The following is an 18,891-nucleotide window of genomic DNA, read 5'->3' as shown; positions in this document are numbered from 1 at the left end:
ATACTTTTTATGGTAAACAAAAAAAAAAATATTGACAAGTATATTAAAAATACACAGAGAAAGGATAACTGAGAAAATGGTGTGATAGAAAAAAAATACATATGTGTCTCAATAGGAGACTACAAAATCAATAACAGCATAAATCCTCAGTTACAAAATCCTACAAATTTAAAACTGACCAGAAGATAGAGGTTCTTTCAACAACCAAGAACTCAGAACGAACTAAGTTCCAACCTAAGACAAGTAATCCAAATATCCAATATCAGCTCATAACTGCTTTTCATCTCTTTGAAATTTAACAACCAGCACATAACATTGCCACCGAGGGTAGGGATTAGACACATTGAATCTATACCAAAACTTTTATTTATATATGGAAAAGAACATAAAGTTAGTACAAGTGATGTACTAAAATGTTTGTACATTAGGGCCATTACTTGGCTTAAGGATAAAATCTTGGGCTTTCAAACATGGAAATGCAGTTTTTTTTTTTTTTTGATAAATGAAAGAATTTATTAATAGAAGAAACCAAGAGGAACTATTACAGAATGCACTAGGAGAGGCATGAGCTGCAACCTCTCCAACCCATCATAAACTAAAAACGATCGCAACTGGGCCCAAATGCCAATACAGATGTTCCCTCATTGCATCTTGCTTGGCTAAACAATCAGCCATAGCATTGGCAGATCTCCCTACCCATTGTATTCTAACATACAAATTCCTCGTCAAGCATTTGAATCTTTTAAGTTCATTTTTGAAGCACCAAACTGCAGCCTCTGGTTTACCTGAGAATCGCCTTCTATTAGTAGCTGCTCCACTCTTAGTTGTATAACAAACTGTACCCCTTCTAGTGCAGCTAACAATTCTGCCCTAGTGGAGTCCCCCTCACCTAGAGTACCTGAAAATAGAAGAACTACAGAACCACTTACATTCCTTATAACCCCTCCCATCCCAGACAGACCTGGGTTGCACAGACTACTACCATCAAAATTTAACTTCATGAAACCTTCAGGTGGGGGTACCCAGCTCATGTGCATCTTTGTCTTCAAAGAGAACTGCTGAAATAAGTCCAGAGATTTTAGCCACACTATAGCCCTGTACAGAATACATTCCTTCAGATCTTGTAGGCTTCACACCCTCTCTTGGAATATTCTGGCAATTCCTTTCTTCCCACACTGTCCAAAGCAGTGCTGCTTTTGCAACCTCCACATTATTCTTCCTCTTCGATGGCACCAAGCAAAGGCAGAAGGGTCAAAAAGCCTGCTTATATCTGCTGGCCTATTCCACCTGCATCCAAAAATCAAGAGCCAATCCCACAAATCTGATGTAACAGTACAGGAAATTAGTAAATGGTGTACTCTTTGCAAATCCTATGGCATGGAAATGCATTTTTGAGTCTCAGAGCAGCTACTTCGTGCCAAGAGAAAAAAGATGCCAAAGACTAGGACCAAATCCAGTCCACCCCCTCCCAAGACCACAGATAGCTGGGACCAATACTGGATAATGACCTTTAAAATGTTTGTACATTGTTTACAGTCAAAACATATGATCCCTATTCACACCTTGTTTGGTTAGTGTATCAGCCATGTCATTCCCTTCACTAGGAGTCCACCCAACATTAGCCCTTGGGTCCTTCATTTGCATCCTCCCTTACCATTTCCTATATCTCCATAGTCCATAGTGCTGGATTATGTCTTAGACATTCCACAATAATGCATGAGTCACCTCCCACTAAACTGTCTGTAAAGTCTAGAGAACTTGCAAGCTTTAGACCAAATAGTAGTGACAAGAGTTCTGCCCATAAAAAATCTACATCATCAGTTAGAAAACGACAGAGCAAAGTTGTACAAAAAATATTGCATGGCTCTTTAAAGAGTGAAGGGCCACAGAAAAATAATTGCCTCCAAACTCCATAAAAAAAAATGTGTTTCACAAGGCCTAGATTTTGCTTTTCAATTGGGAAATAAAACAATTGAGTATAAATAAACAAGGCATTGATAATTGCAGAAATAAAGTACTTCTTTAAAGTAGTAGATATTGTATTTCATTGAGTGCAAAACCATGTATAAGATTTTTTTTTTGGTATCTTAATAGTCGAGCAAGGACAGAGCAGGGTGCACATGAGACCCATACCACAGGTTTGATCCTGTGTCTCTGCTACGGGAGGGTCTTTGGCAAGCATGTACAAGACGAGACCATGTACAGAAAGCAAGAAGACTATTTGAAAATGAAAAAACCATGCAGAAGAATGTTGCAGGTAAATATCAATGGATTTTTTGAGAAATAAAAATGCTACTGTAAAGGCCAGTTAAGTGCCTATCTCCTCATGTTTATATCCTCTGTTTGGCTAGTGGTGAGACCCTACCTCATTTACTAATCTCATGCTCTTTGGTGTCTTGCATTTGGGATTAATTTTCTTCACTCTTTGGTTGTAGATGAGAACCCCACAAGATGTGGTTAACTTATTCAATACTAATTCTATATGGCTACAGAAGAAAAGGGCGAAATGCTTATGGAAGGTAACAAGAGCAGCTGTAGTTTGGACCATCTGGGAAGAAAGAAACCAAAGGATTTTCAATGACAAGAGCAGATCTAAAGAGGAAGTAATTGAAACAATTAAAATCAGCTCTGCATACTGGGTAAAAACCATTGACATATACAAAGATATCTCAATAAATGATATAATGAGGAAATGGAAGGAAGTAACACAGATGGGAACACATAAAGAGATTACTAAGATGGATTGGAAACCTCCAGAACCACATAACTTGAAGGTGAATTTTGATGGCAGCTCCCTTGGAAACCCTGGGAGAGTAGGAATAGGGGGAGTATTTCAAAATTACAATGAGAAAGCTGTAGCTTTGTTCTTAGGACCAAATGACCAATTGGGTATGGAGATGTGGTTCAGGCAGAGACAATGGCACTCATACAAGGCATGAAATTAGCAGAACAATTAGAAGCTAGAGAATTGGAAGTGGAGGGGGAATCACTTCTGGTCATTGCTTGGGCTAAGCAAGTAAACTCAGCACCATGGAAGTACATATTTGCCTTCAGGGAGATTGACTCTCTTGCTAAGAGATTTAACTCTATTTTCAGATGGGTTAAAAGGACAGCGAATGGACTGGCAGATACTCTAGCAAAACAGGGAGTTGATAGACCTACTCTATTTTGGGCTAAACTATAGCTCTAGCTGTAAAACAACAGTGGGATGTTGATCTACATAATCTGGATTTCTTTGTATGTTGTAATACTCTTGAGCGCAGAGTAGATAAAGAAACTGTAATCTATATCTCAGATTAATAAATAACTAAATTCTCTTTTTCTGATAAAAAAAAATGCTACTGTAAAGAAAACTCACATTTCAGACAAATCCAGTCCCAGATTGTTAACTAGTACTTCTTTAATGGCTTTAAAATGACAGGGAACTGCCTAAGGCATCAAAAAGAACAAAGTAGCAAAATAATTCATCAGGAGACCACTAACTTTCATCTACACAAATAGTTATTGCAAATGATAATGTCCGCATATGCATGAAAAGCAAATAAATACCTGGTCCTGCAAAGTGGAGAGAGTTAATGTGTACTCCTTTGGAACATGTCGCAAGGCTGCAACAAACTGACCGGCTTTGACATAGAAACCTTTATTGGATTCACATAATTTCAAAATCCTCTTGGCAGAGCGTAGATGAACCTACATTCACACATCTTTTTAAAGTTAACCACCAAAAACAGCAATGCTATTGCAACATTCTTTGACTAGATCCAGAGTTTTATTTTAAGTAGCATGCCAACCTCTCCTGCTCGTTCCTTAATTCTGTGTTGTTAGCATTTTTTTTTTTGATGATTTTAATTTTTTGTTGTTATTGTTAAAGAAAATTACATGATCTTCTCAAAAAAAAAGTGTAGAAAACAAAGAATATGTTTCTTTAATGATGGATATAAAACTTTAATTTACTTGAGCATGACTCTATTACACATGATATTCTGCTTTAGTGAACCATGCTTCCTAGAGACCCAGAAATATGTCCCAGAACATGCCCATTACACACAAATAATTCAATCACGTATATGATTTCTTATTGAGACAACCATACTTCCAAAAGACCAAGCAATATATTCCCAAGCATGCCCATGAATAATTCAACTAGGTAAGTAGTTTTCTGTTTTGAGACAGCCATACTTCCCAGAGACCCAGAAATATGTACAGCCATAACATATGGATAATTCAGTCAGCAAAGCAATAGATAAGAACACCTTGGATGGGAAGAATGCAAATTCTATAACATGCATCTCATTCTGATCTTGTTTACAAGGTATGGCAATGCGAACAAAAGATTGAAGCAGGTAAAAAGGCAATTATTTTGTGAATGGTCCCTATTGCAGTTTGTTGGGTTCTTAGGAAGGAAAGGACATTAGGAATAGAGTAACATTTGAAGGAAAAGAAAGAAGTCTTGGAAGAATGGTTTCTGACACTTGTTCATCATTAATGGGTTTGGGTTCAACACATCCTAACGTTAAAGACCTCAATCGTCATTATAGATAGCTGTTTTTTTTAGGGAAATTGAACCGAATTCCATTAAAAGGAGTACATGAGAGGATGTATAAAACAAGAACTTACAAAAGAGGAAGCCTATCTCTATACAGATTTTCTAAGTAAGCACCCAGTTTAGCTAAGCCATCTACAATAGTTATAGCTCCCTCGGGATCCAAAACAGGTTTGCGTTTAAACATTCCAAGGAATCCCTTGCCTCTGCCAATAATAGCTCAACCTCCAAAAACCCCCTTCCTTATCCCTTGGACATTTAGTGGTGTTTGCTGAATCTCCTACAATAGATAGGTTCTGAATACCCAATAGATAGCTAACTATGAACAAACTCTGAAGGGAAAGAAATCTGAATTCCCTTCTTGTATATGATAATATTTTTATAAGCAGAGGGTGGGGATTTAGGGTCGTATAGGCATTGGCTGTGCATCCCGCCCCCCTTTTTTGTATAGCAGCTTGTTATACTGTTTTTTAGTTTTCTCAATAAATTTATACCTTACATTCTCACAAAAAAAAAAAGCTTTTTACTATTCTGATTCCAGTAAGAACAGCCAACAGTTCACCCTTAGTGGAGTCAGTAAATCCAATTGGACCACTGAAAACCCAGCAAATATTACCTCTTTCTTCCCTCAAGATACCCCCAATTCCAGGAAAACCTCGACTGCCTGCAGCACTACCATCAAAGTATAAAACCATCCCTCCTCACGTAGAAGAAACAGAATAGTATGAATATTTCTGTTAAGGTCATTGATTGAGAGACCTTGGAACAGCTCCAAATTAGCAGCCCAGAGATTACATAGATAGGCGATATATGATATTAACACTTCAAGAGGTCTGAGTTTTTTTTTTTTTTTTGATGAATGGTCTGGGCTTGTTTTCAAACAAGTGCTTGTTTCTGTCTTCCCAAACTCCCCACATTACTGCATGTAACACTGTTTGCCAGTAGACTTTGCCTAGGGCTGTCAATTGGTCGGGTCAGAACCAGACCAATTGGGGTGGTTCTGGTTTCAGAACTTGTCCTGATGGGTCGGTTCCGGTTCTTTAAAAAAAATCACAATTACCATCTGGTCGGAAGTGGGTCCACCTTGTCCCAAACTGGTTTAGACCCAACCCAACCCCTAATATATATACACACACACACACACACTGTACATCAATACAGTTATTATTGTTTTTTACCAGTTTCCTTTTTAGCAGTTTTTTTTAGCAGGGTTTTCATTGTATTTTAGGTTTTTACAGGGGTTTTATTGCATTTTTCAGCAAGGGTATTATTAGTATACATATCAAAATCGGGTCCATCGGGTTGGACCCAATTGTCCCAAGAACTGATCGGTTCGGTTCTGGGTCCAGAATTACAGACCCTATAGGGTCTGTGTTGGTTCCAGGTCCACGAGTTCTTCTATTGGTTCCGGGACTGGTTCTACCTGGTTCTGACCCGTTGACAACCCTAACTTTGCCTCTTTTGCTTAATCCAGAACCTTACCACTGATGTATCAAGGATGCAACGCCAAAGAGAACAATGGCAGGAAGGTGAATCAGTTCAGGAGAAAGGTAGTTGGCGAGAAAAAGTTCCATGGGCTTATCGGACCAAAGTTTAGAAGGAGTGGAACAATAGGAAGAGAAGAAGGATTCCGACCAAGACAGAGAAAGATGGGCCTGGGTGGTCACTACATATGACAAAAATGGTAGGAAGAGGATTGTAGGTGGAACTCAAGGGGTTTGCATCGAACTCACTCCTTCTCCCATGAATGGCAATGTAGGACTTTCTTTTCAGGAAATAAGGGATTCTTGGTTCTTCCAATCCCATGGCTACAGATCTGACCCCCCTTGTGGTTGGATATGACCTTGAAGAACCAGGCTCGATGGCATCACAAGAAAGAGTGGGTGTCGAGGATTCAATCGTTAACTCTGAGAAAGAAATTCTTAAATTTTCAGATGGGATTGAGGAGGGTGATGATGGAGTGGTGGTAAGAGCTGAACTGGAAGAAAATTGTGATAAGGAAGGAAATTCATCAAAGAGAAAGGTGTTCTCATGCGGAGTTAATAATAGGGAGATGGTGCAGATAACAGGGAAGGTAATGAGTGACAAAAAAGCTAAAGGTATGGATGGGCAAAGAAGAAGCGTGGGCTTCTTTGATTCGAAAGCTAGAGATGGAATTGGGTAGGAAAAGAGTCGTAGCCAACCCGGGACAAACTAATTCAGCTTGTTCATGTAACCAAGGTTTTTCATCGTCTCAAGGAAGGATTGGTCGGGAATGGTCCATGCGGCATATTTAAGAGAATTTACAAAAGGAAAGGACCTAAGGCAAACTCTAGATCTCAGAAATGTCTGATCAAAAGCAATGCTTCAAATGATTTAGAAGTTGATACAGGCAGTAAAACTCAAGGCACACAGCAGAGACCAGAAGAAGAAAAACAAGGAGAAGTTTCAAAGAATAGGGACAGAAATAGAGAGAGAGAGAGAAGAACAGATTCAAAAGGACCAAGAAGTCAAGGAATTAATACAAAATGGTAAAGTGAATATCAATAAATTGGTGGAGAGGGAGGTTGAGATAGGAAAGTCACTCGGTTTTGTTTTTTGGGGAGGGAAAAGGTTTCACGAAAATAGCATTTGAGAAGTTTGAACAAAAAAAGAAAAAAGAAGAGAAAAAGAAAAAGGAAAAGGAAAAGGAAAAATACTTAGAAAAAATCAAGGGGTGGGACGAGGAAGGGGGAGAAGAGGAGGCCAGGAGGGACTGGACGAGATTGAGTGATCTTGGGGTTGGTAGGAAGACAGGGAGAGGAGGAAGATGAGGTTTCGTAGTTGGATTGTGAGGGGTATGAGAGAAGGAAGGAGGGAGGAGAATGCGTGGAGCATTGAATATCTGATAGCAGGAATGAGCAATTTGATCAATTCTCCAAAGCCAGTTTGTTTGAAATTTTCTAGAATTTCCTTGATGTATAGCCTTGTAATGCAGAATCCTTTTCATTAAAGCTTTGAGAATGTATTTGGTGTGTCATCTAGACAACCAAGGGTGTTAGGATGTAATCTTTTTCTTTTAATGAATTTTTTATTGATTCTTCAAGAAAAAATGTGCTCTGGGTTAACCCAATGATACCAATCAGACTTAAGAAGTGAAACCAGGCCCTTTAAGTGAACTTACAATGTATAAGTAGGTGATCAACTGTTTCACCATCTTGCAGACATAATCAACAAGCATGAGGAGAAATATAAAGTCTTCCCAAGCTCTTCTTCTAAAGGAAATCACAGGTGTTTATTCTCTATAGACACACTTCCCATACACAGAAGCAGACTCTTGAAGGAATGTGACTGCACCAGATTTTCTTATAGGGGAAAGAGAAGCTTTGCTCACCTGTTGTTAGAGCCTTGAACAGAGACTTAGAAGAAAATTCGCCATTTGGGTGGAGGGTCCACACTCGGGTGTCAAGGGAAAGGAAGATGTCTCAACAAATGACATAATAAGGAAATGGAAGGAAGCTGCACAATTGGATACACATATAGAAATTATCAAGATGGGATGGAAACCTTCAAAGCCAAATAAACTGAAGATGAACTTTGATGGCAGCTCTTTTAGAAATCTGGGGATGGCAGGTACAGGGAGAGCCTTTAGAAATCATCATGGAGAAGTTGTGGCTTTGTTCTCATGACCAATTGGTTATAGAGACTTGGTTCAGGCAAAAATTATGCCACTTTTACAGGGCTTGAAATTAGCAGTACACTTAGAAACTAGTGAGTTGGAGGTAGAAGGGGACTCAGTCTTGGTCATTTCGTGGGCTATGCAAATAAACTCAGCACCCTGGAAATATAGATTTGCATTCAGGGAGATCGATCTTCTTACAAAGAGCTTTAACTCTTAATTTGGTTGGGTTAAAAAGACAGCAAATGAATTGGCATATGCTCAAGAAAAACAGGGAGCTGATAGCTCTATTTTGGGAAAAGCTATAGCTGATTGTAGCTGTGGAAAAATAAAGAGGAAGAGAAGAAGAAATGAAGAGGGAGAGAAGAAGAAATACTTCTGTACTGATAATGTGTTGAAAAAACATGTTGAACATACAACTTAAATAGAAAAAGATAGGAGAGACAAACTCCTAGGATCTCTCTCAATTACTCCTAGAATCTCTCTCAATTAGGGATTGATTAAATCTTTCCCTTAATCCTAGGATATGACTTTCCTAATTTTATTCAAATCTAATCTTTCCTAAATTTATTCAAATCTGTAATCAATCAAATCAAATCCGCAATCAATCAAATCTTTCTAAATTTGCAGCAAATCATATCTTTCTTAATTTGCCACAAATCATATCTTGCCGACACTCCCCCTTAAGTTGGTGCAAAGATATCTATCATGCCCAACTTGCTAACTTGAAGTTCAAATTGCTGTCTCAACAAGCCCTTAGTCAAAACATCTGCAACTTGCTGCATGGTTGGTACAAACGGAGTGCAAATTATTACTTCTTCAAGCTTCTCCTTTATAAAGTGTTTGTCAATCTCAACATGTTTAGTCCTGTCATGTAGAACCGGATTATGAGCAATGCTGATAGCTACCTTGTTATCATAATATAGTTTCATAGGAAAACTCACTGGTCTCTTAAGATCTGCTAGCACCCTCTTTAGCCAAAGAACCTCACACACTCCTTGAGCCATTGATCTGAATTCAGCCTCAACACTACTTCTAGCAACTACACTTTGCTTCTTGCTTCTCCAAGTAACTAAATTGCCCCAAAGAAATGTACAGTACCCCAAAGTTGACCTTCTATCAGTGATCGAGCCTGCCCAATCCACATTTGTATACACTTCAACCCCTCTCTTCTCATTTTTCTTGAAGAAGAGTCCTTTTCCTGGTGTGCCTTTTAGATACTTAAGAATTCAATACACAGCTTCACGATGTTCTCCGTACGGGGAGTGCATATATTGACTCACCATGCTCACAGCGAAGGCAATGTCGGGACGTGTATGTGACAAGTAAATCAATCTTCCTACCATCTTTTGATATCTACCTGCATCTACTGGAACCCCATCTTTAACTTCTCTGAGCTTATCCTTAACTTCTATCGGAGTGTCTAAAGGTTTGCATCCACTCATTCCAGTTTCTTTCAAGAGGTCTAGAATATATTTTTGTTGCGAAACCACAATGCCCTTCTTTGATCTAGCCACTTCCATTCCAAGAAAGTACCTTAGCTGGCCTAAGTCTTTAATCTCGAATTCCTTGGTTAAGCTCTGCTTTAGTCTGCTCATCTCTTCAATATCATCTCCAGTCAAGATTATGTCATCAACATAGACAATAAGAACCGATACCTTTTCTTTGGTGGATCTTTTTGTGAAGAGAGTATGATCAGATTGTCCTTGACTATATCCTTGACTTTTAACGAACCATGCGAATCTTTCAAACCAAGCTCTGGAAGACTGTTTAAGTCCATATAGAGACTTTTTTAGCTTGCATACCTTAGTTCCAAACTTCTAAGTGAAACCAAGTGGAGGCTCCATATATACTTCTTCTTCCAAGTCTCCATTCAAGAAGGCATTCTTCACATCCAGCTGATTCCGTGGCCAGTCAAGATTAGCTGCAACAGATAAGAGTACTCAAACAGTATTTAGTTTTGCCACTGGAGAAAAGGTCTCAGAGTAGTCCACTCCATATGTCTGAGTAAAGCCTTTAGCTACTAGGCGACCTTGTATCTCTCCAAGGATCCATCTGAGTTGTACTTCAGAGTGAACACCCATTTACAACCAACAACTGTCTTTCCATCCGGCAGATCCACTTTCTCCCAAGTAGCATTCTTTTCCAAAGCTCTCATCTCCACAAAAACAGCTTCTTTCCACTCAGGAACATTTAGAGCCTCCTGGATACTGTTAGGAATGGATACACTAGACACTTGTGAAATAAAGGCACAATATGAAGGTGAAATGTTTTTGTAAGATACAAAATTTGACAGAGGATGTTTTGTACAAGACCTAACACCTTTCCTAAGAGCAATGGGAAGATCAAGCTGACTGGAAGAATTAGAATTACCTGGAGAAATATTTTCAGGTATTTTTGGAGAATTATCATGAATTTCATGATCCACCCTCAGATCAGATTCTTGTTGATGCTGCGGAATAGTGCCTCTCCTTTTCAGTGCTAGATGTTCCCTTGAATAAAAAAGGCCTTTATACTGTTTCGCACGCATCTCTGTTGTTTCAGCTTTTTCATTTTGAGATGGCACCACTGAAGGTTGTTCATTTTCAATATTTAATTCATTTGTTTCCACTGATTTTGTATTTTCTGCCTCACTTTCTTTCGGTGACTGGTTGTGAGGAACATCATTATGGGCAAATTCAAACACTAAATCAAAACCATCTAAAAGACCATCTTCACTAGTGTTGCTCTCCCCCTGAAGATGGGAGTGTCTGTAGTATGAGGTTCCTTCAAAGAATGTGACATCCATAGTCACAAACATCCTTTTCAAAACTGGATCAAAGCATTTGTAACATCTCTGATTAGTGGGATAGCCTACAAAAATATATTTATGTGCTTTTGGTTCAAGTTTTGACCGTTTAGGATCATGGTTATGAACAAAGGCCACACTTCCAAAAATTTTTAAGGGAATGTTTATCACTAGTCGAGAATTTGGAAAACAGTCAATGAAAACCTGTATGGGTGTTTTAAAATCCAAAATTCGTGTAGGCGGTCTGTTAATCAAATAAGTGGCTATTAAAACGGCTTCTCCCCAAAGATACTTAGGAACCTTAGTTTGAAAACTTAGGGCTCTAACAACTTCAAAGAGATGTTTGTTTTTCCTTTCAGCCACCCCATTTTGTTGAGGTGTATTATTACACGAACTTTGGTGTACAATTCCTTTCTCAGCAAAAAAATTCCCTAACACATTGTTAAAAAATTCCGTTCCATTATCACTTCGAAAAATTTTAATCCGAGTCTGAAATTGTGTTTGAACCATATTATAGAAAGTTTTAAACACAGTTTCAGCATCTGATTTCTCTTTTAAAAGGAAAACCCAAGTGACCCTAGTATGATCATCAATAAAAATAATGAACCAACGCTTTCCAAAAAGAGTTGTTACTTTAGAAGGACCCCAAACATCACTGTAAATCATGGTAAATGGTTTTGATTTTTTATATGGTTGGGAAAAACAGCACGATGATGTTTTGCTAATTCACAAGATTCACACTTAAAACACGAATGATTTTTATTCATGAATAAGTTGGAAAATAGATGCTTTAAATATTGAAAGCTAGGATGTCCTAATCGATAATGCCATAACAAAACTTCATTGTCACTAGAAGCAGAGATAGAGCTGAAACAAGTCTGTTGGTCTTGCCTTCCAAAGGTTGATCCTTAATTAAAAAGGTAGAGACCACCATCAAGTTTAGCATCCCCAATCATCTTCCCTGAAGTTAAATCCTGAAATTCACAACAAGAAGACCAAAAATTAACCCGACAATTATGATCAAGGGTTAGTTTGCTGACAGATAAGAGATTGTATGATAGGTTAGGAACATGTAGAACATCTTTAAGGTTTAGAGAAGGAAAAATAGACACAGTTCCTTTCCCAGCAACAGTAGCAAAGGAACCATCTGTAATTTTAACTTTTTGATTCCCTGCACAGAGTGTATATGAAGTGAAGAATTGTGAAGTGCCGGTCATATGATCCGTGGCACCTGAATCTAATATCCAGGAACCATTAGATTTGGTACAAGCAATGGCTGCAGTGAAAAAATTACCTAACTGGGCTAGAGAGCAGGATGGGTTAGAATTTCTTAACGATTGAGATTGAAACATTTTATGTAAGTGCTCTATTTGTTCCTTTGTGAAAGGAAGAGACTCTGAGGATGATTGCTGCCCTGGATCCGGATTGCTTACTTGAAGTGCGCGGACATCTCCCCCTGACTTGTTGTCACTGTCTGATTTTTTCTTCCAACCTGTTGGTTTCCCGTGCAGCTTCCAGCAGGTTTCCCGAGTATGCCATGGCTTTTTACAATGATCACACCAAGGCCTTTGCTTTCTTCCTCGTTTATCTCCGTCTACGTCTGCACCTCGAGCCACAAGAGCGGATCCTTCATTCTCAGCTTTTGTTTCATTAACATTCTTCAACACTACTTGCCGCCGTGCTTCTTCTCTACGCACTTCTGAAAAAACTTCTCTTATAGTAGGCAAGGGCTTTCGCCCTAAGATACGTCCCCGAACCTCATCGAGTTCTTTATTCAAACCAGCCAAGAAGACAATGACCCGGCCTCTTTCTATCTTCTTTTTGTACCGAGCACTGTCACTCGGACTTTCCCATTCTTCTTCTTCAAATAGATCCAGCTCCTGCCAAACAGCCATCATCTCATTATAATAAGCAATTACTTCACGCTTACCTTGTTGCATCTTCCACATTCAGGTATTCAATTCGAACAGTTGTGAATGATTGTCTAGATCCGAATAGGTTTCCCTAACAGCTTCCCGCACATCACGAGCAGTTGGCAGGAGCATGAATGGTTTTCCAATCACAGGATCCATAGAGTTGATCAACCAGGCGGTAACCATTGAATTTTCAGAATGCCACTACCTGTACTTTGGATCATCAGTGGCTGGCGGTTTCACTTCGCCATTCAAATAGCCGAGTTTCCCCTTGTCGTCGATCACCAACCGCACAGACTGAGACCACTCAAGATAATTCTTTCCATTCAATTTGTGAATGGTAATTTGAAGAGAATTCTCAAAAAGAGAGATGGCCACTAACTGAATACCTCCCTCCGAAGATGTCACACCATTGGTTGTTGGACAGTTTTGTATGCCCTTAGCTTCAATCAGAATGATGTACATTATGAGTTTATTGTAAATGAATAAAAGTACATATTTGATTCATGTACCCTTGGTATGTTTCTGTGTAATACCCTTAAACTGGACACATAATGAGTCTCGTGTTAGTTTAGAATGTTCATAGCCAGTGGGTCGGTCTGGGGAGTCCTATCCTGATAAGGCTGACACTGATGTGCCACCAAGTCGGATGGGGTGGCCTGTCTCAACTGCCAGGGTGAGACCCTACGCACATGCAGTGTAGGATCAATTGAATCTTTGAACCGGACCAGACTTCCAGTATTGCCCTGGACCTTGGAGATTAATGGGCAAAACTGAAAAGTTACACCCAACCCCTAGACTCGATTATGATACTGCATTAGGTGTCGGATTGGGCTGTCTTTGATGTACCAATCAGTGAGATCCTTAGCGGGGGTCAAAACCTGGGTATGTTGGGACAGTTTGAGAATTCATCTGAGTGGCTGATCATAGTGACAGGATCAGCCCCTTTGTCGGACAAAGGTAATGATCGGGGATGCACTCTCTCTGATGGAAACCAAGACTGCCGGCAACCGATTTCAATCGTTGAGTGCAACACTGTTCCTTGCAGCCGAGGGAGAGGTCCTCTCTTGTCGGCCAGTGTTTGATCATTATGGGCTGAGAAGTTGAGTGTAAGACCATTGAGGATAATACCTGATGGGCTAATCTTGCATCTGCCCACAGTCCCTGGGTGTTACAAGGTGGCTTGGCCAAGGGACCACTTAGGGTAAGTGTTGGGCCCATAGAGCCCATTTGATGGGTTTCAGGGGGTGCACTGTCCATAACAGTGTATTCGGCCAAGCCTTGTAATAAAGGCTAGGCTGAACCCATGTGGCTGATGTGTAGATCAATGCTTGGGTCCCACGCCATACAAGGAAGCCCAACTGGGCGGCAGTTAGAAAGGCTAAGTGAGCATTGGACCTTAATGGGCCTAAAGCCCATTTCGAACTGGGCTATTTAATTAGTTAAATATGGGGCGAATTCTGAGATGGATTAGTAGATAGGATAGGATCTTAATCCTATCCACTCAGAGAGTCCAAATCTGAATGTGATTCAGATCTAGAAACCTCCTAATAAGATTAGGAAAAGGATGATCTAATCTGCAGATAAGATAAGGGTTTATCCTTATCACCTAAAGGGATGTCTAATCCAGATAAGATTTAGATCAGCAACTCCTAATTGGATTAGGAGTTGATCCTTTAGGGTTACAAAGGAAGGAAGGGGCGGCAGCCTTTAGAAGACAGATATTCACATCCTCTTTAGAGCTGAAATCACAGAAGAAAGAATAAAGCAACCCTATAGAATTCTTTCTTGCCGCCTCCTTCTTCTTGCCGCCTACCTTGCCAGTTCGATCTCCAGTTCAGTGGGAGAAGTCAAGATTTGATCTTGATATCAGTTCTTTGTGAAATGACTAATAGGAAGCTGTGCTCACGTGCCATCCTGCTATTTCTTGCGAAGGACTAGGTTCTTGGAGAAGAATTCTGTTGATTCTGCTCCATCCTGCACTACGCCATCTTTAGTGAGAGCAGTCTTTGGATCCTTCCTTGGGCGTGAACACCTCCATTGGGAGATATTACTTTTCCGTATCAGGAATAATTCTCCCCTACTGCTTTTGTTCAGATCTAGTTCAGTTTATGGTTCAAGATTGATCCTTGAAAATATGATTTTCTAAATAGGGAATTCGATTCCCAGTTGAAAGGGAGATAAATTTTTTGAAATTCGCCGCCCACCTTATTCTGCAAGATTTGGGCGTCCATACGATGGATCTCTCATCCCTTCACTGGTAGCATCCGAAGAGGCTGAACCAGAGCCAACCATGGCGGCCTTAAAATTCATGATCGGACCCTAAAGCTCTGATACCATGTGGCAAAATAAAGAGGAAGAGAAGAAGAAATGAAGAGGGAGAGAAGAAGAAATACTTCTGTACTGATAATGTGTTGAAAAAACATGTTGAGCATACAACTTAAATAGAAAAAGATAGGAGAGACAAACTGCCCTCTATCACATCGATTCGTAGAGAATAAAAAAAAAGATAGGAGAGACAAACTCCTAGGATCTCTCTCAATTACTCCTAGAATCTCTCTGAATTAGGGATAGATTAAATCTTTCCCTTAATCCTAAGATATGACTTTCCTAATTTTATTCAAATCTAATCTTTCCTAAATTTATTCAAATCAAATCTGTAATCAATCAAATCTTTCTAAATTTGCAGCAAATCATATCTTTCTTAATTTGCCGCAAATCATATCTTGCCGACAATAGCAAAACAGAGAGATGATGATCCTTGTGATCCAGGGCAAATTGTATTATGATGTACTCTGGACTACAAAGTAGCTAAAACACTTGTAATCCCTTCCTCATTCCTGAACACACACCCCCAATCCCCAAGGACCCTGGATTCCTTATGCTACTACCATCAAAATTCAGTTTTATGAATCCAGAGGGTGGAGAAGTCCAAGAGGGGCTAGGAGTCGATACTTTGGGGAATTTTACCAGCAGCCATCATCTAGACGTTTGCAGAGAAAGAAACTTGCAAGTTTTTTAGAACAAGCATTGTGATTTAGACACAGTAAAAAGCAAGTTAAAGGGTTTGTTACGTTGCTGGTTAAACATTCAAACTCCTTTCCAGGGTGTCCAGCCTAGTAATTTTTTTTATGCTGGATCCAAATTTTCTTACTTATGTTCCTTTGCTTTCTTTTTGAATATTCCCATTGTACAGCATCTCTTTGTACATGGATTGGCTGTGGCTTTTGGCTTTATTTAATGAAAGATATTACCCTACCTGATCTGCAACAGAACCCAAGGAAAGTCCAATATGCAAACAAGACACAAGGGCAGGATTACCTAGGTCCAAAGGTGGAATAGTTTGAAGATTAGCCTACACATGTCTATCCAGCTTATTAATTGACACAATCCTTGCCTATAAGAGGACCTTCTTTGGGGTTGGTCTCTGTGACCACATACTTAGGTGCATTCATTTCCCCAACTCTTAATTCAATCCTTTGCCTCTTAATTCAATCTTTCTTGCACCCATTTCCCCAGCTCTTCCCAATTCGCAATACTCCTACTCATAGTAATCACTAGTTTGTCCTTCCATCCTTTTCTATTCCCTTGTATCATTAATTTAGATTGATTATCCATTTCCCCAACTCTTAATTCAATCCTTTGCCTCTTAATTCAATCTTTCTTGCACCCATTTCCCCAACTCTTCCCAATTCGCAACACCCCTACTTATAGTAATTACTAGTTTCTCCTTTCATCCTTTTCTATTCCCCTGTATCATTAATTTAGATTGATTATCTATCATCACCATTATAGGATTCTCGCTTTCTGTTGGGGTTTCTTCTATGCATGTGTTTTCTTCTTCACCCCTTCAATCTCCCATGTCTTATAGAGAAATTCCTTCCAAGAACCCTCTCCAACCTGTTGTCAGTGTCATCCTTCTTGAATAATTATTAGCTGCTTCTTCCCTTTTCTAAGCTTCTTAGTCAAACTCACATAACTCCCTTTTACATTTCTTCTCCTTCCTGTGATATACTGCTTCCCCACCTGTGCAAGATAGTCTTCCATGCCAATCTCCATTCCATGTAAACTAATCCATTGAGGAATTTTCTGAACCATATCCAAACTTTCCCTACCAGCAGAGTTGTCCCTTTAGGACCTTGAATCTTCACCCTCCACCCCAATTTGATGTCTCCTCCAATAGAAATTCTTTAGCTTCATTTTTTTTCTTTTGATCAATAACACAGTTCATTAATTATCACAATGGGAATTACAAAGAGGAAGACAAACTTTCTTATCTTCCACCTTCAGGTTGAGCCCCAAGAAATGAAAAAGAGAGAAAGGGAAAAGGAAAAAGGAAAAAAGAAAAAAAAAAAGATTTAAATTACAATTGTGCCCAGAACATTGACTCCCTGTCCACCCCTTGTTTTTTTTTTTTTTTGATCAGTAAATAATATGCATGTAATGTGATCCTGTCCACCTTGTTTAGCTAACCCATCAGCAAAAGAATCAGCTGATCTTTTAACCCAACTGATTTTAACTTCCACTTCTCGAACCAGCCATATGAATTTCCTTCTCATATTGCTATATCTCCATAAACAACTATCGTCTTTATTCAGCCACCCTACCACCACCTCCGAGTCCCCTTTAATTATGAGTTTTCTGAGATTCATCTCCCTAGCTTTCTGGACTCCTTCCAAAACTGCATGGTGATAATGGAGTAACGGTTTCCAAAGGTTTCACCATCTCCTGTTACCTAGAGAACTTTTATATCCCACAAACATTAGGTTCTAAAAACTAAAAAGAGTTATCTTAATTCATCTTTTGAGCATTATGACATAACAGTAGGTACTTGTACTGTGACAACATGCCAATTCAATTTGAATTTTCAGCATGGCTACATGAAATGCTGGAACTCATAAATGAATTAGTTTGGATTTTAGGGGAGCGGACAGGACACCATTAACCATTTTTTCGCAGATAATAGATATGACATCCATTATTTCCTGCCAATATAAAATTATCACGATCAAACCATTCCCCATTAGCCTTCTTAGGGAACATACCATTTACAAATTTCAACTTTAACAGAAATAGGACAAGTAAACTAAATTTGCTCTTGAGAGAAACAATAAGAAATAAAAGAAGGAAAAATAGGTCACCTCAGATAATTTACGACGATACTCCTCGGAATCCGACGATATCCCACCTAAAGAATATTTGTAATCAACAACATTGAAAGTAATCTGCATCCAATAAATAAGATTCGATTATAAGCCAGAAATAGGGTAGAATAAATTGAACCAAAAAGAGCAAAAATGGAGAAGAAATACTTCGAAAAAAGAGAAGGGTTAATTATGAGATAGAATCTGACAGTGTAGATAGCCCGAGAAGAGCGGATAACGCCATTAAATCCTGCCCTTATCTTCTCAGGAAAGCCTGAAATCGCCGAAGCAATTGGGGAATCCAAGGGAATGAGGTTGGAGTTCACTGCTTGAAAGGTAAGACCGGCGGCTCCAGTTGCCGTGATGAGATACAGAGTGGTCTTAACCCTGGCGGGAAATTTGAAAAGTTTGACCTTTGTAGACATTGGAGCTTCTGTGCGTAGTGGTGGTGGTGGTGACCGTTGTGATGCAAATCTGCAAGTGGAAAGGAACGGAAGAATGAATTAGGGATAGCCGACTAGTCGTCGTCTGGAAGCTACCAGCCTACCACTCTACTCAAGAGGAGGAGAGGAACAGCAGAATTAGAGAAACAGGAAGCTCGCGTTTGGTAGAAGCTAGTCAAGGTACTAGCTTGCTACTCATTGAGCGCGCCTCACACCAACCTCACAGCGCATCGCAGCCGTGCATTGGGATGATCTTTCATAAGGAGATGTTCTCAATGCACGGCTGAGATGCGCTATGAGAAAGGTCTGAACTGCGCTCGTCAGGAACAAAATCCGATCTCTCAATCATAGTTTTACCATAAAAAACGGAAAATTCTAGTTTAGTATGAATTTTGGGTCGTATTAAGTTAGTACTATAACTTT

The 18,891-nt window shown here is 39.4% G+C and overlaps 1 protein-coding gene across 2 annotated transcripts in view; it reads right to left on the bottom strand.

The window, feature by feature from the left end:
* The window catches only part of LOC104611037 (Protein kinase superfamily protein), an 81,819-nt gene extending 63,197 nt beyond the window's left edge, over nt 1-18,622 (bottom strand). For both annotated transcript variants that reach the window (XM_010277951.3, XM_010277952.3), the window contains exons 1-4: nt 18,235-18,622; nt 18,023-18,106; nt 3,550-3,690; nt 3,359-3,429 (exon numbers count right to left, since the gene is read on the bottom strand). In XM_010277951.3, coding sequence (XP_010276253.1) covers nt 3,359-3,429; nt 3,550-3,690; nt 18,023-18,106; nt 18,235-18,450 — 512 coding nt within the window. In that variant the 5' untranslated portion in view covers nt 18,451-18,622. The remainder of the gene's footprint in view (nt 1-3,358; nt 3,430-3,549; nt 3,691-18,022; nt 18,107-18,234) is intronic.
* Between the last annotated feature and the right edge of the window lie 269 nt (nt 18,623-18,891).

This window comes from Nelumbo nucifera, chromosome 4 (genome assembly GCF_055504915.1).
Source record: "Nelumbo nucifera cultivar China Antique chromosome 4, China Antique-T2T, whole genome shotgun sequence".
NCBI lineage: Eukaryota > Viridiplantae > Streptophyta > Magnoliopsida > Proteales > Nelumbonaceae > Nelumbo > Nelumbo nucifera.
This window is presented reverse-complemented; position numbering and strand designations above follow the sequence as displayed.